This window comes from Lampetra fluviatilis, chromosome 35, assembly GCF_964198595.1.
Source record: "Lampetra fluviatilis chromosome 35, kcLamFluv1.1, whole genome shotgun sequence".
Taxonomy (NCBI): Eukaryota; Metazoa; Chordata; class Hyperoartia; order Petromyzontiformes; family Petromyzontidae; genus Lampetra; species Lampetra fluviatilis.
The window spans coordinates 9397962-9419204 of NC_136309.1; the positions used below are offsets into that span (position 1 = coordinate 9397962).

The following is a 21243-nucleotide window of genomic DNA, read 5'->3' on the forward strand; positions in this document are numbered from 1 at the left end:
CACGTCTGACCAGCTTGGAAGAGTAGGCCAAAATAATTTTTTTGAAAGCGTTTTTTCGAGGGTCTCTCTCCATCTCCCTTTAGTTGACTTCCTTCCGGCAGCATTGGCAATTGCAGGACTGAACCTGTACCCTTACCTTTCAGTTTTTCGGTTTGTGTTCATACACCGCTGTCAACACAACCCTTTATTATTTATTGTTATTTTTGTTTATTGTGAATATGGTATCTCCCTAATTATCACTTACTAAGGGAATGATGAATCCCATCGACAACTCGCTTGGTGAAAGACAAGGACATTGAATTTAATTCCTTTTGTGGCCATTAAGCGTCTCTGTATATTATTGAGTAAGCAATGCTCGCTGCATATAAAGCAGAGGCTGCATTTATGCATAGAGGATAATAACGACGCAGCTGTCAATATGAAAAGCCTGCCCCGCTATTAGGGGCAGATATTTCTTTTGTTTCCTCCCCCTCACACCCATGATTCAGTGCATCGCTTTGCCAGGATGAGATGCAATAGCAAGAGACGCACGTGTGTCACATTAACCGCGAGTGTGAAAGGAACCTGACATTTATTTTTGCGTGCATCATTAAAAATGCCGCCGTTTGATTTCGCGTTGACACCCGTGAGTAAAGGAAAGCATGGCGCGATCCGCTGCCGTGCACACCGTGCGATGAACTGCACTGGCGAAGAGAACCGAATGTTATTCGTGCCCAGGTGATGACAACGATGATGATGATGATGATGGTGACGTCCACGATGAATGTTATCATGTTATCAATGAAAGGTTATAAAGTTTGTTAATTTGTCTCTTTTTTGCCTACGCTTAAAAAATATAGATATTTTCACGAATCATCTGTAACTAATACGTGTGTTTTATTTATAAACATGCCGCAAACATTTTTTAAAATTAAATATGCATAAAGAACAACAACATTATGTTGATTATTAGTGTTACTGCGAAACTAACAATTGACACTTCAAAAATTGGTCCGAAGTGAACTGTGAAATACAATGCTGCATGCTCGATGGGCGATGTTTCACGTTATATCGACTCGGAACAGAAATACATTTTACAACTTCGTACTTTAACTTAGGGGGGTAGGTGGGGGGCAGCAAGAATAAAGATCCCCAGAGCTTGCGCGTTGGCTTTTGAAAAAATAAAAACCGCAGAGGCTTGGCCGCTGATCTTGAAGGGGCTCTTGCCAATGGGTTGGCCTCGATTGGAGGATCTACTTGAGGGTTATTTGTGAGCCGCCGCGTGCGACGGTGACCGGCACGTGCGGGGAAAGCGTAATTGCATCTTTCCCTTCCCGTGCTCTGAGCTGCCCCTAAGCCCATGAGTTGCCACGGAACATTCGCTCGCAACAGCGTTTTAGCACCGACAGCATTTTAACCCCAACAGCATTTTAACCCCATCCACATAGCAAAAGCGAGGTTTAACCCCAACAGCTTATTTCCAACACTACCGCTACTCAATTGTGCTACACACACTTCGTCGCTATGAGCCCCGGTGGCCTGAGGTTCGATTCCCACTCATGGCCATCACAAGTAACGAGTACCTGAACCGGCCCTGGACGTCTCCAAAAGAGACTCAGTCTCAAATGAGTACCTGGTGCGGTGTGCAAACATCGCCACATAGGTAGACAGATGTGGCCGAGCGCGGTGCTGGCCACCCACCCCCTTGTGTGCCGTGCCGGCCTACAGAGGTGATCGCTGATAGCACTTGCCTCAAACAGCCTTTTTAAGACTATATCGGGGTTATCTTTGTCTTTGTGTGAGAAAGTGTAAATTATTGCTTTATGCAGGAGTGGTTTTATTGCCCACGGATGCAATCATCTGTGTGGGTGTTTGCTGTGTGCATGATGTTGTGTGTGAACACACGGCAACACAATAACATCTCGCCACGGTGGCGAGATGTTAACAACCTCACCTGTTATACAGTAAGTTGTGGGTTTGATCCTGATCCTGACGCCTGTATATTTTGAGTTTGCATATGCTTTTCGTGGTCGCGTGGATTATTCTCCGGGTCCTCCGGTGTTTCCCTCCACATTTAGAAACATACGATTTTGAGTATGTGGCTGCTATAATTGTCCACATGATGACAAGCCACTTCGTTGAGCTATCATCTGTGGCCATGTCGCTTCTGAAAGAGAGCTATGTAGTTGAGTGGGCCTTTACCTGAAAAAAATAATAGCTCAGTTAATAGTTCAAATGTGTGTCGATTTCAAATGTGAACCGTGCGGAAGGGGCGAATGAGCAGCTCGGGAGGCCGATGCCAATGCTTTGGCCGACATCGACTGTGAATTCAAGATGTGGGAAGTGAATCGAGCGGGCAGTCAGGGTAGTGGTCAGTGGCTGCAGAGAAAAATAATCGTAATTAATTTCTTTCGAGCTCAGTTTATTCAGGCTGTGTGCCGAGGACATTTCACCAGGCCATGGCTATTGAATATTTATCATTAAAAACTATTTTATTTTTATTTTACCAGGTAAGACCCACTGAGCTATATCGCTTTTTTTCAGAAGAGACCTGGCCACAATTGATAGCCAAATGAAGTGGCTTATCGCGTCGAAATTTATAGCAGCCCAAATACTGTGAATGCATGTTGATTCTAAATTTGTAGGGAAAACCGGAGGATCCATAGAAAAATCCACATGACCACAGGGAGAACATGCATCAGGGTCAGGATCGAACCCACGACCTCTTGTATACCAGGCGAGGGAGTTCAAATCTCGCCACCTCGGCGCCATCACACGTGTGTGGCTGGGTGACAACAGTCTGGAGATTGTGAGGAGAGAGACCCTTGAAGGATATCGGAGATCGGCTTGAGATATCGCGGCATGGAGAAATGTGGAATTACATTTTTTTGTGTCTCGATTCTGACATTACAATGGTGGTGATAAGTAATAATATTCATTCATTCAAACTACTGGTCAGTACGGGTTGATGAATGGAGTACCCCGGGACTGGTTAAGATATCACTCACCACTGCTGTTAGCTGTGGCCGAGAATTCAAGCTCAGGTCGCCGGGCTCGTATATCTGTGCACTAACCGCCAATAGCCAAACGTGCGTATCCGTCTACTGCGCATGCAGCGTGAGGGCTCTCATCCCTTTGTTTTCGTCCTTCCACCAATTTTAGAAGCGAACACGGACGGCGCAGTTGTAAAACGTGCGACGGGTGATCGTCAATTTCCGACCATTAAAGTTACGAGCGGTTTACAGATGAGCTTCTCTCTTCAGCTGCACGTGGTGTTGTTTAGTAGCAGAAAACGATGCATCCAGAGATTTCGTAAACATATTTTCACATGCAAATTGAGTGATTTATGCAAAATCCCCACGTGCATGTGAGGGACGATGAAAGCCTCCGGTCACCCACACTCAAAATATAATTTATCAGTTTCGAGTGAGTGCATGCGCAACTGTTACATAATTAACGAATTAGATTTTTTTTTCATATATATAACTTGTTTTGCGTCTTCCCGAAAGTTTATCTCAATTGTGCTCTCGGCGTTGCATCACGAGACAAAGAATCCCGGGGCAGCGCAGCTCTTTGTGTGTTCGAGTACGACCCGCTGCAGCGGATACTACAGAGCTACCTCTGAGATCCCTCCGAGTGACCTCTGGTTCACACGGTCGAGAGAAGCACTTTTCCACCCGCTCTTCATAATAGCCACCAAACGTTTAGTTTGTTGTCCTTACCCCTCACCTCCAATTAGCACGGTCGGGTTATGTACTGTGCGAAAGAAGTTTAACATACATAAATACATACGGGATGGTCAAAGCGACATTTTACTGGTAGGAACCTCCTGGTTACACCAGCCCACTGGGGATTATTGTGTCCGTCGTGCAGGGAGGGGCTGGGTGGGGAGGGGCTGGGTGGGGAGGGTGGGGCTGGGTGGGGAGGGGAGGGTGGGGAGGGGCTGGGTGGGGAGGGGCTGGGCTGGGTGGGGAGGGGCTGGGTGGGGGGTGGGAGGGGTGGAGCTGGGTGGGGAGGGGCTGGTCACCCCGTGGTGCCCTTATAAAACTCAACGTTTAACCTACTCACGCCGGCTTGTGCCCGCCCTCACAGTCGGGCATATTTGCGGAATACACCACGCCGCCGTTGACCCTGGCCATTGACCGAGCAACCCAACGTTCCTACCAGCTCCCTCCGCAGGAATGTGTTAATTCCAGCTTAGTGCTTTGATTTGTGAGCCACCCAGTCACATCCATTTGTCATGTAATCGTTACAAAAACAAAACAATCGTGCGATCGTGTAAATACAATGTTTCCAGTCCCACAGTCTGCGCCTCGGTATTACCAGAAGTTGCTGTTGACCTTCAACATGGTTGACGTGCTAATGCGATTGATTTAGCATTGGTGTTATTGCTTCCAAATGATCGTGTGTGAGAACAAGTTAATGCTTATTTTTATAGAGATGTAACAGCAATTCAACCCCTGGTGACTGAGGATAATGTTCAGTTCAGGTCAAGAATTCTTCGTGCATGTGAACTGCTTTTAACATATAACAATAAGTTTTACCCTTTCTGCCATTGAAACAGGTATCAAGTTGTTAACACACCAAACATAATCCTTATTCATGGAATCCTGTCCGCATTAATCACACATACTTGTGGTGAACATGCAAATAAAAAACACGCTCTGATAATATATGGCATTGTCTTTGAAACTGATTGGTCCACACCAGAGACAGCTTTCTTTAGAACCTAGTCTCAAAGTGTTAGATCAGAGAACGCCAAAAGGCGAACAGCTAAAACTAATTTTACTTGACCACACCTACAGGTAGCATCTGAACATGCATTATGCATCACAGCCACTTTCGCACCACACTGCGAACTTGATACATTGGCAGCATAAAAAACTATGATTGCGTAACATCGGCATATGTTTTGTGCCCAGCTATTGACAACCGGGGGAATAACAATAGTGCATTGCTATTATACATGATTTAAACAAAGCAAAAACATGCAAAAAAATATTTTATTGGTTGTACAAACCATCTGCTTGCAAACACCTGGTGCGGTGTGTTTAAAAAAATAAAGGTGCAGCCCTGCAATTGCTCGCTCATACCACTGCTGGCAGAACGGGCTCCACGAAGTTTGAGCAGGGTTGGTTACGTACGGCGCGAAAGAAGTTCGCTTCGAATTGATAAAAGCTACCGTACTGCCTCTACTTGATTACTGTGACATCGTGTATAAATCAGCCCCAAGTACTATACTGAAGAAGCTTGACTCAATTTATCACTCGGCCTGAAAATTTGCATTGAACTGCCCATATATGACCCACCACTGGGATCTCTACATTGGGTCAAACTTAACTTATCTTAATGATCGACGGCTTGTGCATCAGATCTTATTTATTCACGATGTAAAAAATCAGCAGACTACCTGCTGGATCTCCTCTCTGTTTCGAAGAACAAATGTGACCTAAGGTCTTCGCTCATTTAGCAGCTTCACATTCCTTATTGCTGTACAAATACTGGAGGAAGGGCATTTTCTATTGATGCCCCCAGGGTCTGGAATGCTATCGCCAATAAACTGCAACTTAGATCACTACCTGGGAGATCTTCACTCAAAACTGCTTTAGAGGAGTTGTACACCCCTATCTGCCACTGCAATTCAGAATGGCCTGAAATCAAATGTATCGTTCCAGATGACCGCTGCAAAGTATGATCTTGAGTTTTGATTATAGTGTGCTGATCTTTAAAGGTTTATTGAAAAATGTAGATTCTGCTACTGATACTCCTGCTGTTATGGAGTGACTCATGCAGCCAGCTATGCCTGCAAAGTTTGGTCGTACATGTTATGTATATCGTTTATTGTTACATTTGAATCACAGTTCCTATGATCACTGTTACATTGTTTTATAGCTTTATTTTGGTAATTTTGAAAACTTTTGGTTTAGCCATGTTTGTTTGTTGTAGTACAGAGTTATCCTGATAACTTTAATCTACATTGTCTTATGGTTGTTATTGTTTGACTTGCATCCCACTGGGATGCATATCAAACAATAAAGCTTGGCGGATAGTGCGGTCAGAGTATCCGTGCATCCTGAGGGCCCGATGTACATGTCTTAATTCACCGGCCAGGTGGTGTTGGTCAGAAATGCCATGGGCTCTGTGGTATAGCGTTTTGATGAGAGAATTCTTTTGAGATGGGTGGTGGTGGGAATCCAGTTTCAAGTAGGAATCTAAGAATATGAAGCCTTCTGTATAATACAGGTTTTTGGGTTAGATCGCGTAAATATATAAATGTGTCGTTAAAACCCGCCACCACCCGGCACAGCCAACTAGTAAAGGTTGTCACGTAAACAGAACGTGGCCAATTCGTCACTAGTACGGCACACAGGTGTGTTGGAGAGCCAAGCCACAACATTTACAAACTGAGTACGACGTTTTGCCAGTAATTATAACTAGCTTCATCAGGCGACAGCCAGATTTGTGGAGACGTCTTACTGTTTCGTTCCTTATATAGAGGCGTAGATGTGGTGACCACCCTTCTGCGTTCTTGCACAATGTGGCGGAGGGGGGGTTACTGAGGCATCGTACATTATGCATGTGCATTATGCGAGCCCTTTGAACTTGTCCTTCCTGTCTATTGTGTTTCTTAAAATAACCCTACCAACGGTAATCTCTACTGAAGTACGCTGCGCTTTGTAAGCATGCATTTAAATAATGTATTATTTGATGATTCGCTTTCACGCAGCACTAAGGCGGTAGCTATCCGAACGGTTAAAGTTATTTTGATTTCTTTCAATTTCGATAGATTCTCTAATTAGTCTTGGCCAGTAGTAGCTAGTTTTGCACAAAAATTCAACATTATCAAAATCAATGGATTGTGTCCTTGTTGCACTAATAAACCTTATGGCGGGACGCCGGGGTCCCAAAAGCCCCCGGCTCTCGCAATCAACTGCGTTGCGACGTCATTTATGTCCGTTGAAGGCGAACGATATGGCAATCTATTCCTCTCGACGAGCTCTACACGATGCGCTAATCAAAGTTTCAAAGTTTTGTTTATAACTACGGCATTCGTCCTCGCTGCTGCTACGCTTGGACATGACAACAGAATGATCCGCGCCAGGTGGGTCACGGTGTTTATGTGCGCGGTGGGACGGAGTCGCCAAAAATAAATGAATTAATTGCGATTTTGACTTCCGTTTATACGGGAACTCGGGGTCCCGCCATAAGGTTCATTTGCTCACGCTTTTTCATTTTCGCATCCTTCCGGTACAGTCATTCAATGTTCCATCGGTGCTATGACTGTGCCATCGGTAAATCGGAGGCAAATACTTTCTCAAGCTACCTTCGTGCCGCTGTTTATACAGTCGGCAATCTTGTGAATAATTTTGGTGAAGGCACACCTCCTTGTCCGACTCCTCTGCTGAATGTTCGCTTTGACGGCTCAACGATTACCGTGCTGGGAAACCCTTCCAATGACTGCCAAATGACTTTGTCCATCATTTCACTGTCACCGCTTCCCCCTATTGTAACTCACTTGAATCTACGTACATAGTGACAGTGAGATTAACACGGAGTAGGCTTTCATCACCATTATTATCCATAATAGAGGAGGGTTTTTTTTTTAGGTTAGATTGCGTAAATGTAAATGTGTCGTTAAAGCTGCCACAGCCAAGAGCAGGCTGTCGCCTCATGAGGTTGGTCGTTGTAATTATGATTACCATTATAATTATAATTACCATTAATTATAATTACCGGTTATTACCGGTGAAACGTCATGGTACTCAAATGGTAAATGTTGTGGGTTTACTCTCCAACGTACCGCTATTTACATACTCTTTGGTTCTTTCGGTAAAGTCACGTAGATATAAAACAAAATAAATTCAAATAAATTGCTGAAGTGGGCAATTGTTTCTTGCTGTGGTTGTTCCACCTGATAACGGGCACTTGTGTTGCGCCCGAAACGTGATTTAATTTATTTAGTTTCATACCTACGTGACTTTACCGACAGAACCAAAGAGTATGGATCCCTGCAGTCACGAAAATTTCAAATCTAGATTGAACCGCTATTTCCGTTAACCAAAAAAAACTATTATGGATAGTAACAGTCAGTGTGACCTCTCGTCTTGGTACACATTTTTTTAAAATCAATGTTCAACATACCTTCAAGTGCATGATATGTTATACTCTATGAGTGTTTGCCTGCCTCAGTTGTAGTTCGCTGAGGTTCTGTTCACACTTGCCAAGTTGCATCGACTGAGTGTTGCTTGTAGCCATTGCAAATGTCGACTCAGCGGAGCTGTGTACCCAGCCTTTGAGAGCTGCTCAATGATGGTGCTGCTCACATCATCACAGCAAGGAAGCAGCACATCGCCATGCGCACGGGAGGACACGGGGAGTGCCCAGAGAACACATTCCTGCGGAGGGAGCTGGTAGGAACGTTGGGTTGCTCGGTCAATGGCCAGGGTCAACGGCAGCGTGGTTTATTCCGCAAATATGGCCGACTGTGAGGGCGGGAACAAGCCGGCGTGAGTAGGTTAAACGTTGAGTTTTATAAGGGCACCACGGGGTAACCAGCCCCTCCCCACCCAGCCCCACCTCTCCCACCCCCCACCCAGCCCCACCCAACCCCTCCCCACTCTCCCCACCCAGCCCCTCCCCACCCTCCCCTCCCCACCCAGCCCCACCCTCCTCACCTAGCCCCTCCCCACCCTCCCCTCCCCACCCAGCCCCTCCCTCCCCACCCAGCCCCTCCCTGCACGACGGACGGACGGACACAATAATCTCCTGTGGGCTAGGCGTAACCAGGAGGTTCCTACCAGTAAAACCACGGGCATGCGAGGAAGAACACTGCGTGCAATAGGTCAGAATCGGAATGGGAATCGTTGTTTCGACTGCAGGAGGAATCCGTTGAGCTGTGAAGCTGTTTTTTTAACAGATGGCCAGTATGGGCGGGTTGGCAAGTTACAACAGTAAACAATAGAAAAACACCATGTGGGTGCAAAATAGAAGGAAATGGTAAGCAAGTCACTATATATACTCTTTGGGTCTTGCGGTAAAGTCACGATCGAAACGTCGTGGTGATTTTTTTTCTATCTACGTGACTTTACCGAAAGACCCAAAGAGAATGAATTCCTGCAGTCACGAAAGCTTTACGTTACTATATATACAGAGTGTTTTAAAAAGATGGACCCGATTTGAAATCGCTATATCTCTGCAACCACGAACCGCCCATGAATGAAACTCTTACCACTTGAAAGGGCGGGGCATAGAGAGGGCGGGGCATAGAGTTTCAAATGATTACTGCTAGATGCCTCTCCCAGTGCACAAACAGCCCCTAGCCTCAGTCATTCGCAAGACACACTGCCTCAACGTTGGATAGGTCGCACGAGGCCCCAAGACTTGGCGCTACACTCTTGGCCCCCAAGATCCCCAGACATCACACCCTGCGACTTTTTCTTGTGGGGATACGTCAAAGACCGTGGTGTTTTTGTGCCACCATTAGCGACTAATCTGGAAGACCTCAAAAACAGAATCACGGCAGCAGTGACTTCAGTAGAAGATGACACTTTGAGAGGCGTTTGGGACAAATTCAACTATCGTCTCGACGTTGTCCGTACAGCAGGTGGAGGGCACATAGAGCATTTATAAAATGGTTAGTCAAACTTGATAACTCATTAAACCGTTTGTAACTTTTTGTGTAATTGTAACATGTTTCCATCGTGAAATTTACTGCTTTGAAACTGGGTCGATCTTTTTTAAATACCCTGTAGTTTTCTTAATTATATGTCTGACTTATCAAGCTTGGGCAAGGCAGCAAAACCCACAGCAAAACACTCGCAGACCACACCAAGATAGGCCACATTAACATTGGCCTATCCATACACAGGTAAGGATCAAAGTTACAAATCACATTGGCAAATGTGACTGCTGTATCCAGCACTAATCTTCTGTTTCAGGATATTTTTATTGAAGGAAGATTTTCGATATTAAGGCAGGAAGCAAGATTGTTCCAAAACGTTGGCGCTGCAAAGGCTTTATCACCTGTTTCAGCTCTTGTTCTGGGGATATGTCTGCTTCAGACCGCGCTTGCTATGCTGCCTTTCTACAGGTAGTCCATTGCCCCGCAGGTCTCATGCACAACATGATGGATCCTTCCACGTGCTACCCGGTCACCCTGCCACCAAGCCGTGCATGCGTCGCTACGTGCCTGTCCATCGCACCCGTCCACAACCACCCCCCGGCAGACATCTTTGCGAGCTTTGCCACGTGCAGCACCGCGGTCGCACGCCGGCGTCTTATACGAGCGGCGGCGGGTCGGGAGACGACGTTCGCGGCGTGTGACTTAGCGGCAACGCAGCCCTGGCGCTGCCAATTTGTCTTGAAGCACAGCGACGGCGGAGGCGACGACTGACTGCTGTCACTCGGACAGCTGTGTGCGATGGGTCGGGCCTACAGCGTGGAGATAAATGGAACGTGACCGAACGCCGCGGCATGCGCAAAGTCCCCGATTCCCCGTGTGTGCGAATGTGCGCTTCTGCCGCACTGAAAGTTCTGCGCGTCCATACAGACTCTGGCAGATGAATGGAAATTCGTGGGCTTACACTGTGAACGTGTCCACGCTTCTGGCATTGTTTGTGTACAATTCACGTTTTCTCATTAGGCACTCCACTTTGTTATTGCCTTATTTATTTGGCTTAAAAATAATGTGAAGTTTATTAACAGCTGTTGGTATATATTTTCTCGATAGCATATAAACACTTTCACATTTTCATGCAGTGGAAGTATAATTACTGAATTATAATCCTTTCTAAATAAATATCTACGAAAGGTGTTGGTTGTTTAAACACATTAGAAATGGCTTTAAGTGAAAAGTCTGAAATAAAATAGATTTTTTTTTATGTCTGCCTCCTACATAATTACATTTTTATTTGCTATTTTAGCAAGATTACATTTTCATGGTTCAAAGCATACACAACTATAAATTACATGGTTTGTTTAAGTTAAATATCAGCTCTAATATGTTTACACTAATTTACGCTAAAGCTATATTTTGAATACAGCTTTAAATTCCTGTAATAATAATATTTACTTTAATAAACAGATGCACAATATATAATTTATGCTGACATTTATCCAATGGAACTGTTATTTGGTTTGATATCAATGCACTAAATGATCAGGTTCAACTGAACAGTGGCCACCATTTAAATTTGAGTGATTACTTTGGTGTGATGAGGCCTTCAGTCAATCATTGCGCTAATTGACAAAGCCAGTACCCAATAATCCACTAAGTGTTCAAGCAAACCGTGCACTGATGGTCTATTGATGGTCCATTGATGGTTTACTCTTGGGGGAGAGTCTCTCAGCTAGGGTTGGTTGGACTGTGCATCAGAACATCACAGCCTAGGGCATATATTCATCATATGCAGCATCACAGCCTAGGGCATCTATTCATCATATGCAGCATTTCAAGATATTTTCATAACAAAATAAATCAGGAGACACGATGCCCCCTTTATGTATCCGTCCCTCCACGTAAAAAAAGTATTTTTTTAGACATCCTGTGAGCCACACAGCCTTCTGGGAATGCATGGTTTTAGCCACATCGGTGCAATAGAATCATACTCAGTGCCTCATCAGCAGTCAGGCTTGCATGGAGCAATGCAGGTGAACTGCAAGGTGTTTACTTTGCGTGATGCATGTTATCGTTTTGCGCTGAACTGGGACCCATATCTAACAGATGTGTTCTTCTCATAAGCCTCTGGCAGCTCGCCAAAATTAGTTTCAAGCGAGCCTGACTGCTGAGGAAATACTGAATGTCAACATCGTTGTCTGAAGTTTTCTTTATAAAATTATCGCGATATAATGTTGGTCTGAAAATCCATCAGTCCAAAGAACTAAAACATATTTTTACTTATACCAGGATACGCAGAAGAGATGTGAACTTTTACCCATAATACTTCCACAGCAAGATATAATGAATTTGTGATGAGTTTTTTCTTGGATGTCAATCACCCTCATTCGTATAGCAATTCATTACAATACTTATGAATAGTTGCATTAATTAATGATACAGACCAGTAATTGCATGGGAGAGGTGAGTTCAGTCTGGTAGAAAATTGTATCAAATCATCATTAGTTTCATTTGGATTATATTGTAGTGGTATAAGGTATTTTTTTAAGAAAAATACATTATACCACTACCTGACAAAGCCAATCAAATCAAGTTGTCACGTGGGCAAATATGCAAATTGATTAGGTTCATCAGCAAAACCGGAATATGGATAAGCAAGAACAATTGTTAAAATCAGTATCTGCTTCCGATATAGCAGATAACACATTCACAATTTTGTACATTTGTTGGTAACTTTTTTACATGCTACCCGACATGATCTAATCCGAAAAACGTATTTATTATAATGTGGGTCATGAAAGTCTACGCACGAAATTGTATAAATTCATAGTGGGATCATCACATCGCAGGATTGGGAGCCAGGAGGCCTTCATCCACCAGTGGATTGCCCGTGGCCGATAATGGCGATGATTGCAGGGTGTTAAATTTCAGACTTAATGTCATCTTCCTTGTTGATCTTCAAAGAACACCACCGCCGATGATTGATGCCCACAGAGCAGATTAAATCTTCACTTGTTGTCATCTCATCCGTATGCCTGGGCCTCCTGCATCAAAGTGCATTTGCAGAACGGGCATTGAGATGTCGTGGAGAATTTAGGTTAGCGCGCGCTTGCCACTGAACCAGTTAAAAGGTCGAGTTTAGCTCTCATAGCCACGTGGTGCTTTCATGGGGGATTGATGGTGCTTCTGCAGCTGACATGGACGTGAAAGAACATTTCGCGCACTTTCAGATGCTCTTCTGCAGCCGTCTGGAACACTCTTCCTTTAGATATTACAAAGCCACTGGAGCTTTGCACTTTTAAATTATCTAGATTTGAAAACTCGTTTGTTTAGAACTGCTTTTTGCGTTTAGATTGTTGTCCTTCTCTCGCACCTCCGATTATCACGGCTGGCTTCGTATGGCGCGAAAGAAGTTCAGCATACATACATGAGCCAACCATTTTTGTGCTGGCATATACAGTCCAAAATCGAAATATACAATATTGTACGATACTAAATTCCTAATAGTTATGCCTATGTAACCACTATTGGCCAGGCAATATTTGAGCAAGAGATGTAGAAATGGATGTAAAAGTAATTGACATTGCATGGGGTTACGTTGACTTAGACGATGATGATAATGCACTCAGACAGGGGGATCATCACATTGGTTTGCAAGCCGCGCAGGTGGAAAAACCGTGAAACAAATGTCTCTTCGGTGAGTGTGCAGATCAGCAGACGGGATCTCAATGTGTGAATGAACAGCGTTTGAAAGCAGCGCAGATAGCATTAGCGCTCGTAGAGTGGAATTCAAAGTTTGCCGCCGATCTTTGGACGGGAGGTGTTTCCGTCGTGTCCTCCCCGTGCCCAAGCGGGAGATGTTCCCCTTCACGCCGTGCATGCGAGCGTGCGAGAGTGCGAGAGAGTGTGTGCGCCAAACCTCGTGGGTGTCCCGGCAGATAATCATCTGTAAAGAGAGAGCCCCACGTTGAGAGAGAGAGAGTATCAAACGTTTTCATATTTAAATGTTTTTGGATGTCCGACATTTTTTACCTTTCGGCCCAAGTACAGATTTCACTTCCGATTTGCATGCATAGCATTTTTTTATAAATAGTTTCGGAACAAAATGAAATAATTGCAACGATTTCAAATACACACGGTCCCCACTTTTACGACACGATGCGTTCCTGGAAACCCGATCGTAAATCGGACCCCTATTTTTCTAAAGGCGGTAGAAGCAGTAGAAACATCACTTGCTGATGTGTTTTTCCTTTCATCAGCCATATATAACGGTGTTTAATCGGTAAAAAAAAATCCAACAAAAACAACACCTCCACGCCGAGTCACATCGTAAACCAGACAGACTCTGTTCAAATGTGTTCGGACTCGTGTCAGACGATGCATCGTGAATCAGGTTTCTGCGTCGTCAATCGATCGATGGTGGCGTTATGTAGACGTCGTAAATGTGGATCGTCGTAAACCGGACACCACCTGTATTAATCGTTGGATTCATATTTTTTTCACGCAAAGTTCCATCAGTAAGACGACGGTCCTCATGAAACAAAAATGTCAACTTTATTTGAATAATTTAAACAAAAGTGCCACCACACATCGGCAAAAACGACGGCACTTTTGTCACGAACAGCATAGAAGTGACGAGATAGAAGTGATCTCGCTTCCCACGATGTCAAAATCGTTTTTTCATCAATCCACATTTTTACTTTTTATTCTGCATTGACCAAAATTTATATATTTAGTCCACATTCTTTGGACTCGTTTAATTGATCCAAAACAAATTCTCAAATACAGAGGCTTTACTCTGAATACGACCTTGAACGTTGATAGCTCTCTAATGTGCGTCTTTTGTTCCCCGAAAGCAAAGTATTATTAAAGATACAAATGTGCAGCATACTCCAAGGGCACAACCGCAGAAAGACTCAAATGCAAAAAACACGTTTTACCACAGGCATGTGGGGTTAATGTAGACACGATGCCTTCTTGTTTGGATGTCTATTTGGTGTTTGAACGTCTTGACACCTATATTCATGCCGGAAAGCGTAAAGCTTGCAATGTTTTTCATAGTCTTGATTCTGCCAAAACAACGGGTCACAGAGAAACACAAAAACACGTAAAAAAAATGTGTGGTGTCAGTGAAAATCTAAGATGAATGTATGTATTGTTTAACTTCTTTCGAACCGTACGTGGCCAACCGTGCTAATCGGAGGTGTCGTAAGAATGGAGTTGGCGAGTGAACGAGAGGTTGGTGTTCGGGTGGCCAGCAGAGCAGTTCCACCGTAAACTCTGCAACCAAAAAATGGGGCCAAGTTAAGTGATGATGGCATTAAAAGGAATCTGCATCAAACTTTGTAGCGTGCCACGTGCACTCGGGTTGTTAACAATTCACATCCCCCCGTTCCTTCTCACGAATCGCCTCCGATGGAGCGCGGTTGGCTACGTAAGTTGTGAATAGTCATGATCACGGATCACAAGGCAAGTCAGGAAACGATTATTGTGTATCTTTGTTTGTACATTGTTGTGAATGTAGTGGGGCTCTCGTGCTTGTTTGGGTCACTTGGAAGCCATGATTTCATGAATCCGAGAACATACAGGAGTTCTTGCGCACGCGATTCGATGCACGTATTGCGAGCTTCGGATGAGACGTTAATCGATGGATCCATCGATCATTACTCCCCTAATATGCACAATACACGTCCTGCGTGTGATTTGAACGATACATAATTACCGGATCACTTTGTAGCCTCATCAGGAATTTTGATCGATGATCGCACACGGTTGGTAAATAGTGAAAATATTTTTTGGGAGATTCCAATTGCACAATTTGATACATTTGTGGGGGGAATTTTTGGAATGAAACATCAGAATCATCGGCTCCTACTTGCAAAACTAACACCCGAGTCACTTTGTGCTGCACACGGAGAGCTGCCACCCCGAGGGGTGCCCTTTGAAATGTGTCGAGGTGAGATGTGATGCAGAGCACTCTGAAACGCCCCGGTGCATTAGGTGCTATATCGAACACTAATTATTCCCATTACCAATATAAAATGTCATCGTTGTGTGCTGCAGATTTTGCAGCAAGCAAACACACGAGCAGCTACAACGATACACAGCACGGCTGTGTAGAACGGCCCTAACAACAGTCGGTCAGATGTCAAAAAATATCCCTCTGTGCTCACCACAGGATAACAGTCATCATCATGGGTTGATTTCTTTTTTTTACCCCCTACCCATTTCAGAAATGTATGTATGTACGTTGAATTTTTCTAGATTAGAAGTTTTAGTGACGTCATGTAGGTGAAAAAAAAAATAGTTGTTAGTTGTTTTAATTTTTTTTATTTTATTGCTTTCACCTACGTGACGTTGAACTTTTTTCGCACCATAAGTAGGCAACCGTGTTTATCGGAGGTGCGGGGGAAGGACAACAAACTAAATACAAAAAGCAGTTGAACTAATCAAACTATGTTTTAAATTTTACCAGGTAAGGCCCACTGAGCTACATATATAGCTCTTTTTCAGAAGCGACCTGGCCACAAATGATAGCTCAACGAAGTGGCCCATAATAGCAGCCAAATACACTCAATGCATATTTACAAACGTGTGGAGGGGGGGGAAAAACGGAGGACCCGGAGCAAAATCCACACGACCACAGTTCATCAAATCATCAAAGTTTGTGTGTCACCCGCATTCGAGGGCTGACGTCCGTCACACACATCGTCCGTGTCTTTTCGCGCAGGTTTTCCGCCCTCCATCATGCAGCCCTCAATGGGAACACGGAGATAATGAACCTTCTTCTGGAGGCCCAGGCCCACGTGGACATGAAAGATAACAAAGGTACAATGTCGGTTTATTACAGTATTTTCTATACCCCCTCCGATTTGAAAAAGGCACAATTTTGTATATGCACGTGTATATGGATGATACGAAGAAAAATATATTTAAAAGAGCATTTACAATGAGATTTTGTAAGGGCGGCTTTAAAGCACTGTATCCCAGCATGCCCCCGTGCATGTAGGCACAGTGTAATCGCCGCCTATGTATATACCTGTATATATATTAATAAAATGTTAAATCATTTTTAGAAAATGCCCTTTCCTCATTCAGGAACGCCTGAATCTCAAAACTCATTTCAGATGGGGCCCCACATTGCGACGGTTGGCCGATATTATGGATGTGGATGGAAACTGGAGTGCCCAAAGAAAACCCATGCATGCCTGGCGATAACACTCAAATCTCCACACGAATAGAAGAAAAAAAAAATCTGTATTCCCATTTCCTGATCTCCTCTCACAGTCCAAGCCAACAACACTTGGCATTCCACAGCAAACTCCAATATGAGTGCTAACCAGGCTCAACCACAACCACGCTTACCCTCTTGAGCTCTAATGAGATTAGGCGCGTTTAATGCGACTTGGTTATCGGCAAATGCGTGGGAGGGAAGTTAGGGGAAGAGGAAGGAAATGGATCCATTGGTGGGACAATGCGAGCGGTTGCACAGGATTCTCCGTAATAGCTGCACGAGATTGCAAACGTCGGAAAGCATCTGCCATGGGCATTAACCCTCATTCAGGAGGGTGACACGTGATGGATAGAATTGTGCATTCCTGTGAGTGTGTTTTTTTGTGTGTTGATTTTTATGATTGTTATCGTTGTTGTTGTTATTCTCACAACAGGCCTCAGGCCTCTGCACTACGCGGCCTGGCAGGGAAAGGTGGAGCCTTTGCGGATTCTTCTCAAGGCCGGCTCGTCTGTGAACCTGCAGTCTGGCGACGGGCAGATCCCACTGCACCTCTCCGTGCAGAATGGACACTACCAAGTGGTGAGGCTGCTCCTCTCCTGCTCCTCACCGTCACATCCAATGGGAGCAAATGCCGCAATAGCCGCCTTTGTTTAAGGGAGGCCATAAAAAATCGAACTTGATTTCGTGCTCAAAATGACAATTCGGGTGGTACTCATCTCCTGTTTACAGCCCTGGAGCCAGTGACGGAAATTCCTCATTCCTAGGGCGGAGGCATAGGACAAAGATGGATTCTGGCTTAGCAATTATTGGAAGGATTTGATCAACCATTTCAGGTCTTAATTGATTGTGTTCACGCTTATGGTGACTTTCAGACCGCATTCCATTTTCTGCTCCCCCCTCCTCTTTTCCTAATATAGATGGACTCGTCCATCTGGCAAACTGCCAAATCGCTGTCCTTGGTGCTGACGTTAGGAAAAACCACCACTTTTTTCAAATTTTCTTGCTGTGGATTTCACACCTGATGATGATTGCTTGTGTTGCAGTCGAAACGTGAGAAAAAAAATGTTTATTATTTTTATTTTATTATTTCCCTTCTACGTGGCTTTACCGAAAGAACCAAGAATAGGACAAACACAGTTGTCTTTCCTAATAAAGTGGTGCTTATTGTATTGACCAGTGACCACAGAGGGATGATGGGCTGAGTCAACTTCCAGCCAGGATTTTAAACGTGCAGCCTTCTGATTGCGAGCCGCTCGCTCCACCACCGAGCTACACAGGCCGGAGCACAACATGCAGTACAGGAGAGGTCCTCTGATTCACAGAGTCTGCGAAAACTCAGATTATATATGGGGCCCTTTTCATCCCGAACACCCGCGATTTTCCTGTCCTGCATTGCAAAACGCCTTCCTATTGGCAAATTCATCCCGTTGTCTGCGACTAATTGCTTTTTTTTCCCCACGGAGAAGTGGAGTAAAATTACGGATGACCCCACAGATAATGGGGTGTACGATGTGTCGCTGTGGATAAAAGGGAGGTCTGTTGTACTGATGAGTTTTTTTTAATACACGTACTTATTGCAAATTACTCTTTTTGCTAAGTCGGTTTTCAAAAAATGGATGATTGTTGTTAGTCACAGTGGTGCATTTGATGCATTGGTATCACTGTACCTCTCATGCCGAGGGCCCATTCTTTTTGAAGCAATGATTTTGGCAACCTGCTTCACAAAGCTTGAAAAAAACAGTGCCTTCTCGTTGAAGAGATATCTCCCTGCTGTGAAAAAGGGCCATTGCCTTAAACGTCTTCTATTACTATAGGAAATATTGGTTTCTTTTGATGACAGTGTTATTGATGAACATGTTGAGTTTTTTGTTATTTGTCCTTGTGCATCACTGCTAATGCGGTATCATAATATTTCAGCCCACACGTCATTGTCAAACACGGGTGTTAAAAGAAAAACTTGTCCTGATACGTTGGAGTCTTATCAATTTCACAGCTTTTTTCTCTCAGTTAATCAGTGGGTCTACATCAAGCAGGTTTTGCCCAAACACGTGCCCCCCAAAAGCTGACTTTGGATTGACGCAACGGCTACTCATGTCCTTTTAAATATACGTACTGTGTGCCACCGCCGCCATCGCAGCCGCCGCTGCTGCTGCTATTTATGACGAAGTTGTGTGTCAGCTCGCCACTGCTTGATTTGAGCGGCGGCTTTAAAAAGGCCATTACGCACACGGCGGCGCTAACCCCTTTGCAGCGGACCTGACACTCCGCCGGCCTGAAGCTGCGATTGCCAATGGTTGCCTTTGCAGGTTTTCACAATCAATGACAACGCCACCTGTATTGTTTGTTTGTTTGTATGAACGCGAAAACACAATTACCTTTTGAACCCATCAGCCCATTGGCTTTACAGACCGACCATCATCTCACGCGGCGTTTGCTTTAAGAAATCAATCTCTGGTCTAGTTTCGATCTCCTTGGTCTCATCAGCACAGCCAAGCATTGGTTAAACAAATGCTGCTTGATTACCAAATTGTATTGCCACAAGCCCTCCATATAAACTGCGCATATAACAACCATAAAACTTGGCAAGTTTCTACAGGAATATGCTCGTACGCATTATATATCGCTCGTTGAGTAAAGTGTTTTGGTTGTTTTCAGGCCGCTCATTAATAATTAATTCATCACTTTTGTTTATTTGCTTTGAAGCTTAGCTGGGCTTACAGTTTGTCCATTGGCCCTTCCTATTTACGACACTTATTTGATGACTGCTTTAATTACTCTTTTGTTTGCCTCGTGGTTCAATTTCGTTTCCTTTGAAATGCACCACCAGGCAGTCACAGTACTCAGGTGCTTAAGTGAAGAACATCTATCAGTTGTTTTTTTAATTTCCTTTGAACTCTCGTTGGTCTTGGTCTGCCCGTCAGACCAGCACACCAACTGTCATGCGGCACACACACTCATTCTTATCTTGGCGTTGAACGGGGGTGGGGAGCGGGGAGTGCTGACATGTTGCCAAGACCATCTGGTCATCCAGAAGCATTTTTCAACACATTTTTGACTCTGCTGATGAGACCCAGGAGATCAAAACCAGACCACGGATTCCTTTCTGAGGCACGCGCCGCTCGATGACGTTGGTCTGAAGAGCCAATGCGGCTGTTGGATTATAGATTGAAATGTAATTGTGTGTATATAAATGTAAATGTGTATATATATATCTGGAGGCACGGATTGGAGCTACACTTACATTTGTTTTATTCTTCATCAGATGTTAGCTACTCACAAAGTAATGTAACGTATTAACTGTTTGACGAAGGCCTCCCCGTACCTTGTCAATAATGGGGGGGGGGGGGTTGTTTGACCATACTTCACCAATCCTGGTCGGTGTGCCGGTTTAGATTTCATTCACCCCTGATGGTAACCACGGCTGGGAATCCAACTCGGGTTGCTGGGCTCTATAGTTGCGACCCCTCCACCGCAGTCAGTGCTTGCAGAGTTGAGAAAGAAAATGGTCGCGAAATGTTTAATTTGCGAATGAAGGCAGACAGGCGACACGAAGCCGCTGATCCTCGTGTCTCCAAAACAGTGTTGCTGCCAGTGCCTCGGAGAATTTAGGGTGCAATGTCGTCTTCAGAGAAGAAATAGCAATTTATGATTGCGATATTATTGTCAAGTTGTTGCTGTTGTTATCACGAATGATAAAATGCAATTCATAACTTGTGTCGTTCACACTATCAGCCCAAAAAATATCTATTTAAAAATGTAAATAAGCAGTCAATATATCTATTTTTCATTCGCCTGTCATTGGCCCCAAGGTTTCCTGGAAGTGCATCATTTCAGCAGTATTGATTCAATACAAGCAAAACTCTGGATTGGTTTCATCAGTCGAGTCAGGCTCACTGGTGATCCGTCCAGATAATAATCAAGGCAAGGACCCCCTCTTTAAGATATGGGTCCTCGTTTGGCGATAATTCATATAATGCTGAGCACAACTATTTCTTATATTCTCCTCCACAAGTACCCTCGTAATTAGTTTGTGTTATATATGTAAAGTATAGGTAGGCTTTAACACGCAGGCTTTCGCGACCAATATCATCCAATAGGGATTATCGTTTTTACGGCTATTTTAATACACACAATAGACAGGAAGGACAAGATCAAAGGGCTCGCATAATGCACATGCATAATGCACGTTGCCTCAGTAATCCCGTCCCCCCCCCCACATTATGCAAGAGCACAGAAGGGTGGTCACCACATCTACGCGTCTAGAAAACAGTAAGACTTCTCCACAACTCTGGCTGTCGCCTGATGAAGCTAGTTGTAATTACTGGCGAAACGTCGTACTCAGATTGTAAATGTTGTGGCTTGGCTCTCCAACACACCGGTGTGCTGTACTAGTGACGAATTGGCATTTTCTGTT

At 44.3% G+C, this 21243-nt stretch overlaps 1 protein-coding gene across 4 annotated transcripts in view; it reads left to right on the top strand.

Moving 5' to 3' along the window:
* Positions 1–21243, top strand: part of LOC144944604 (caskin-1-like) — a 405395-nt gene that overhangs the window by 289492 nt on the left and 94660 nt on the right. For all 4 annotated transcript variants that reach the window (XM_078872907.1, XM_078872908.1, XM_078872911.1 and 1 more), the window contains exons 3-4: positions 16326–16423; positions 17263–17408. In XM_078872907.1, coding sequence (XP_078729033.1) covers positions 16326–16423; positions 17263–17408 — 244 coding nt within the window. The remainder of the gene's footprint in view (positions 1–16325; positions 16424–17262; positions 17409–21243) is intronic.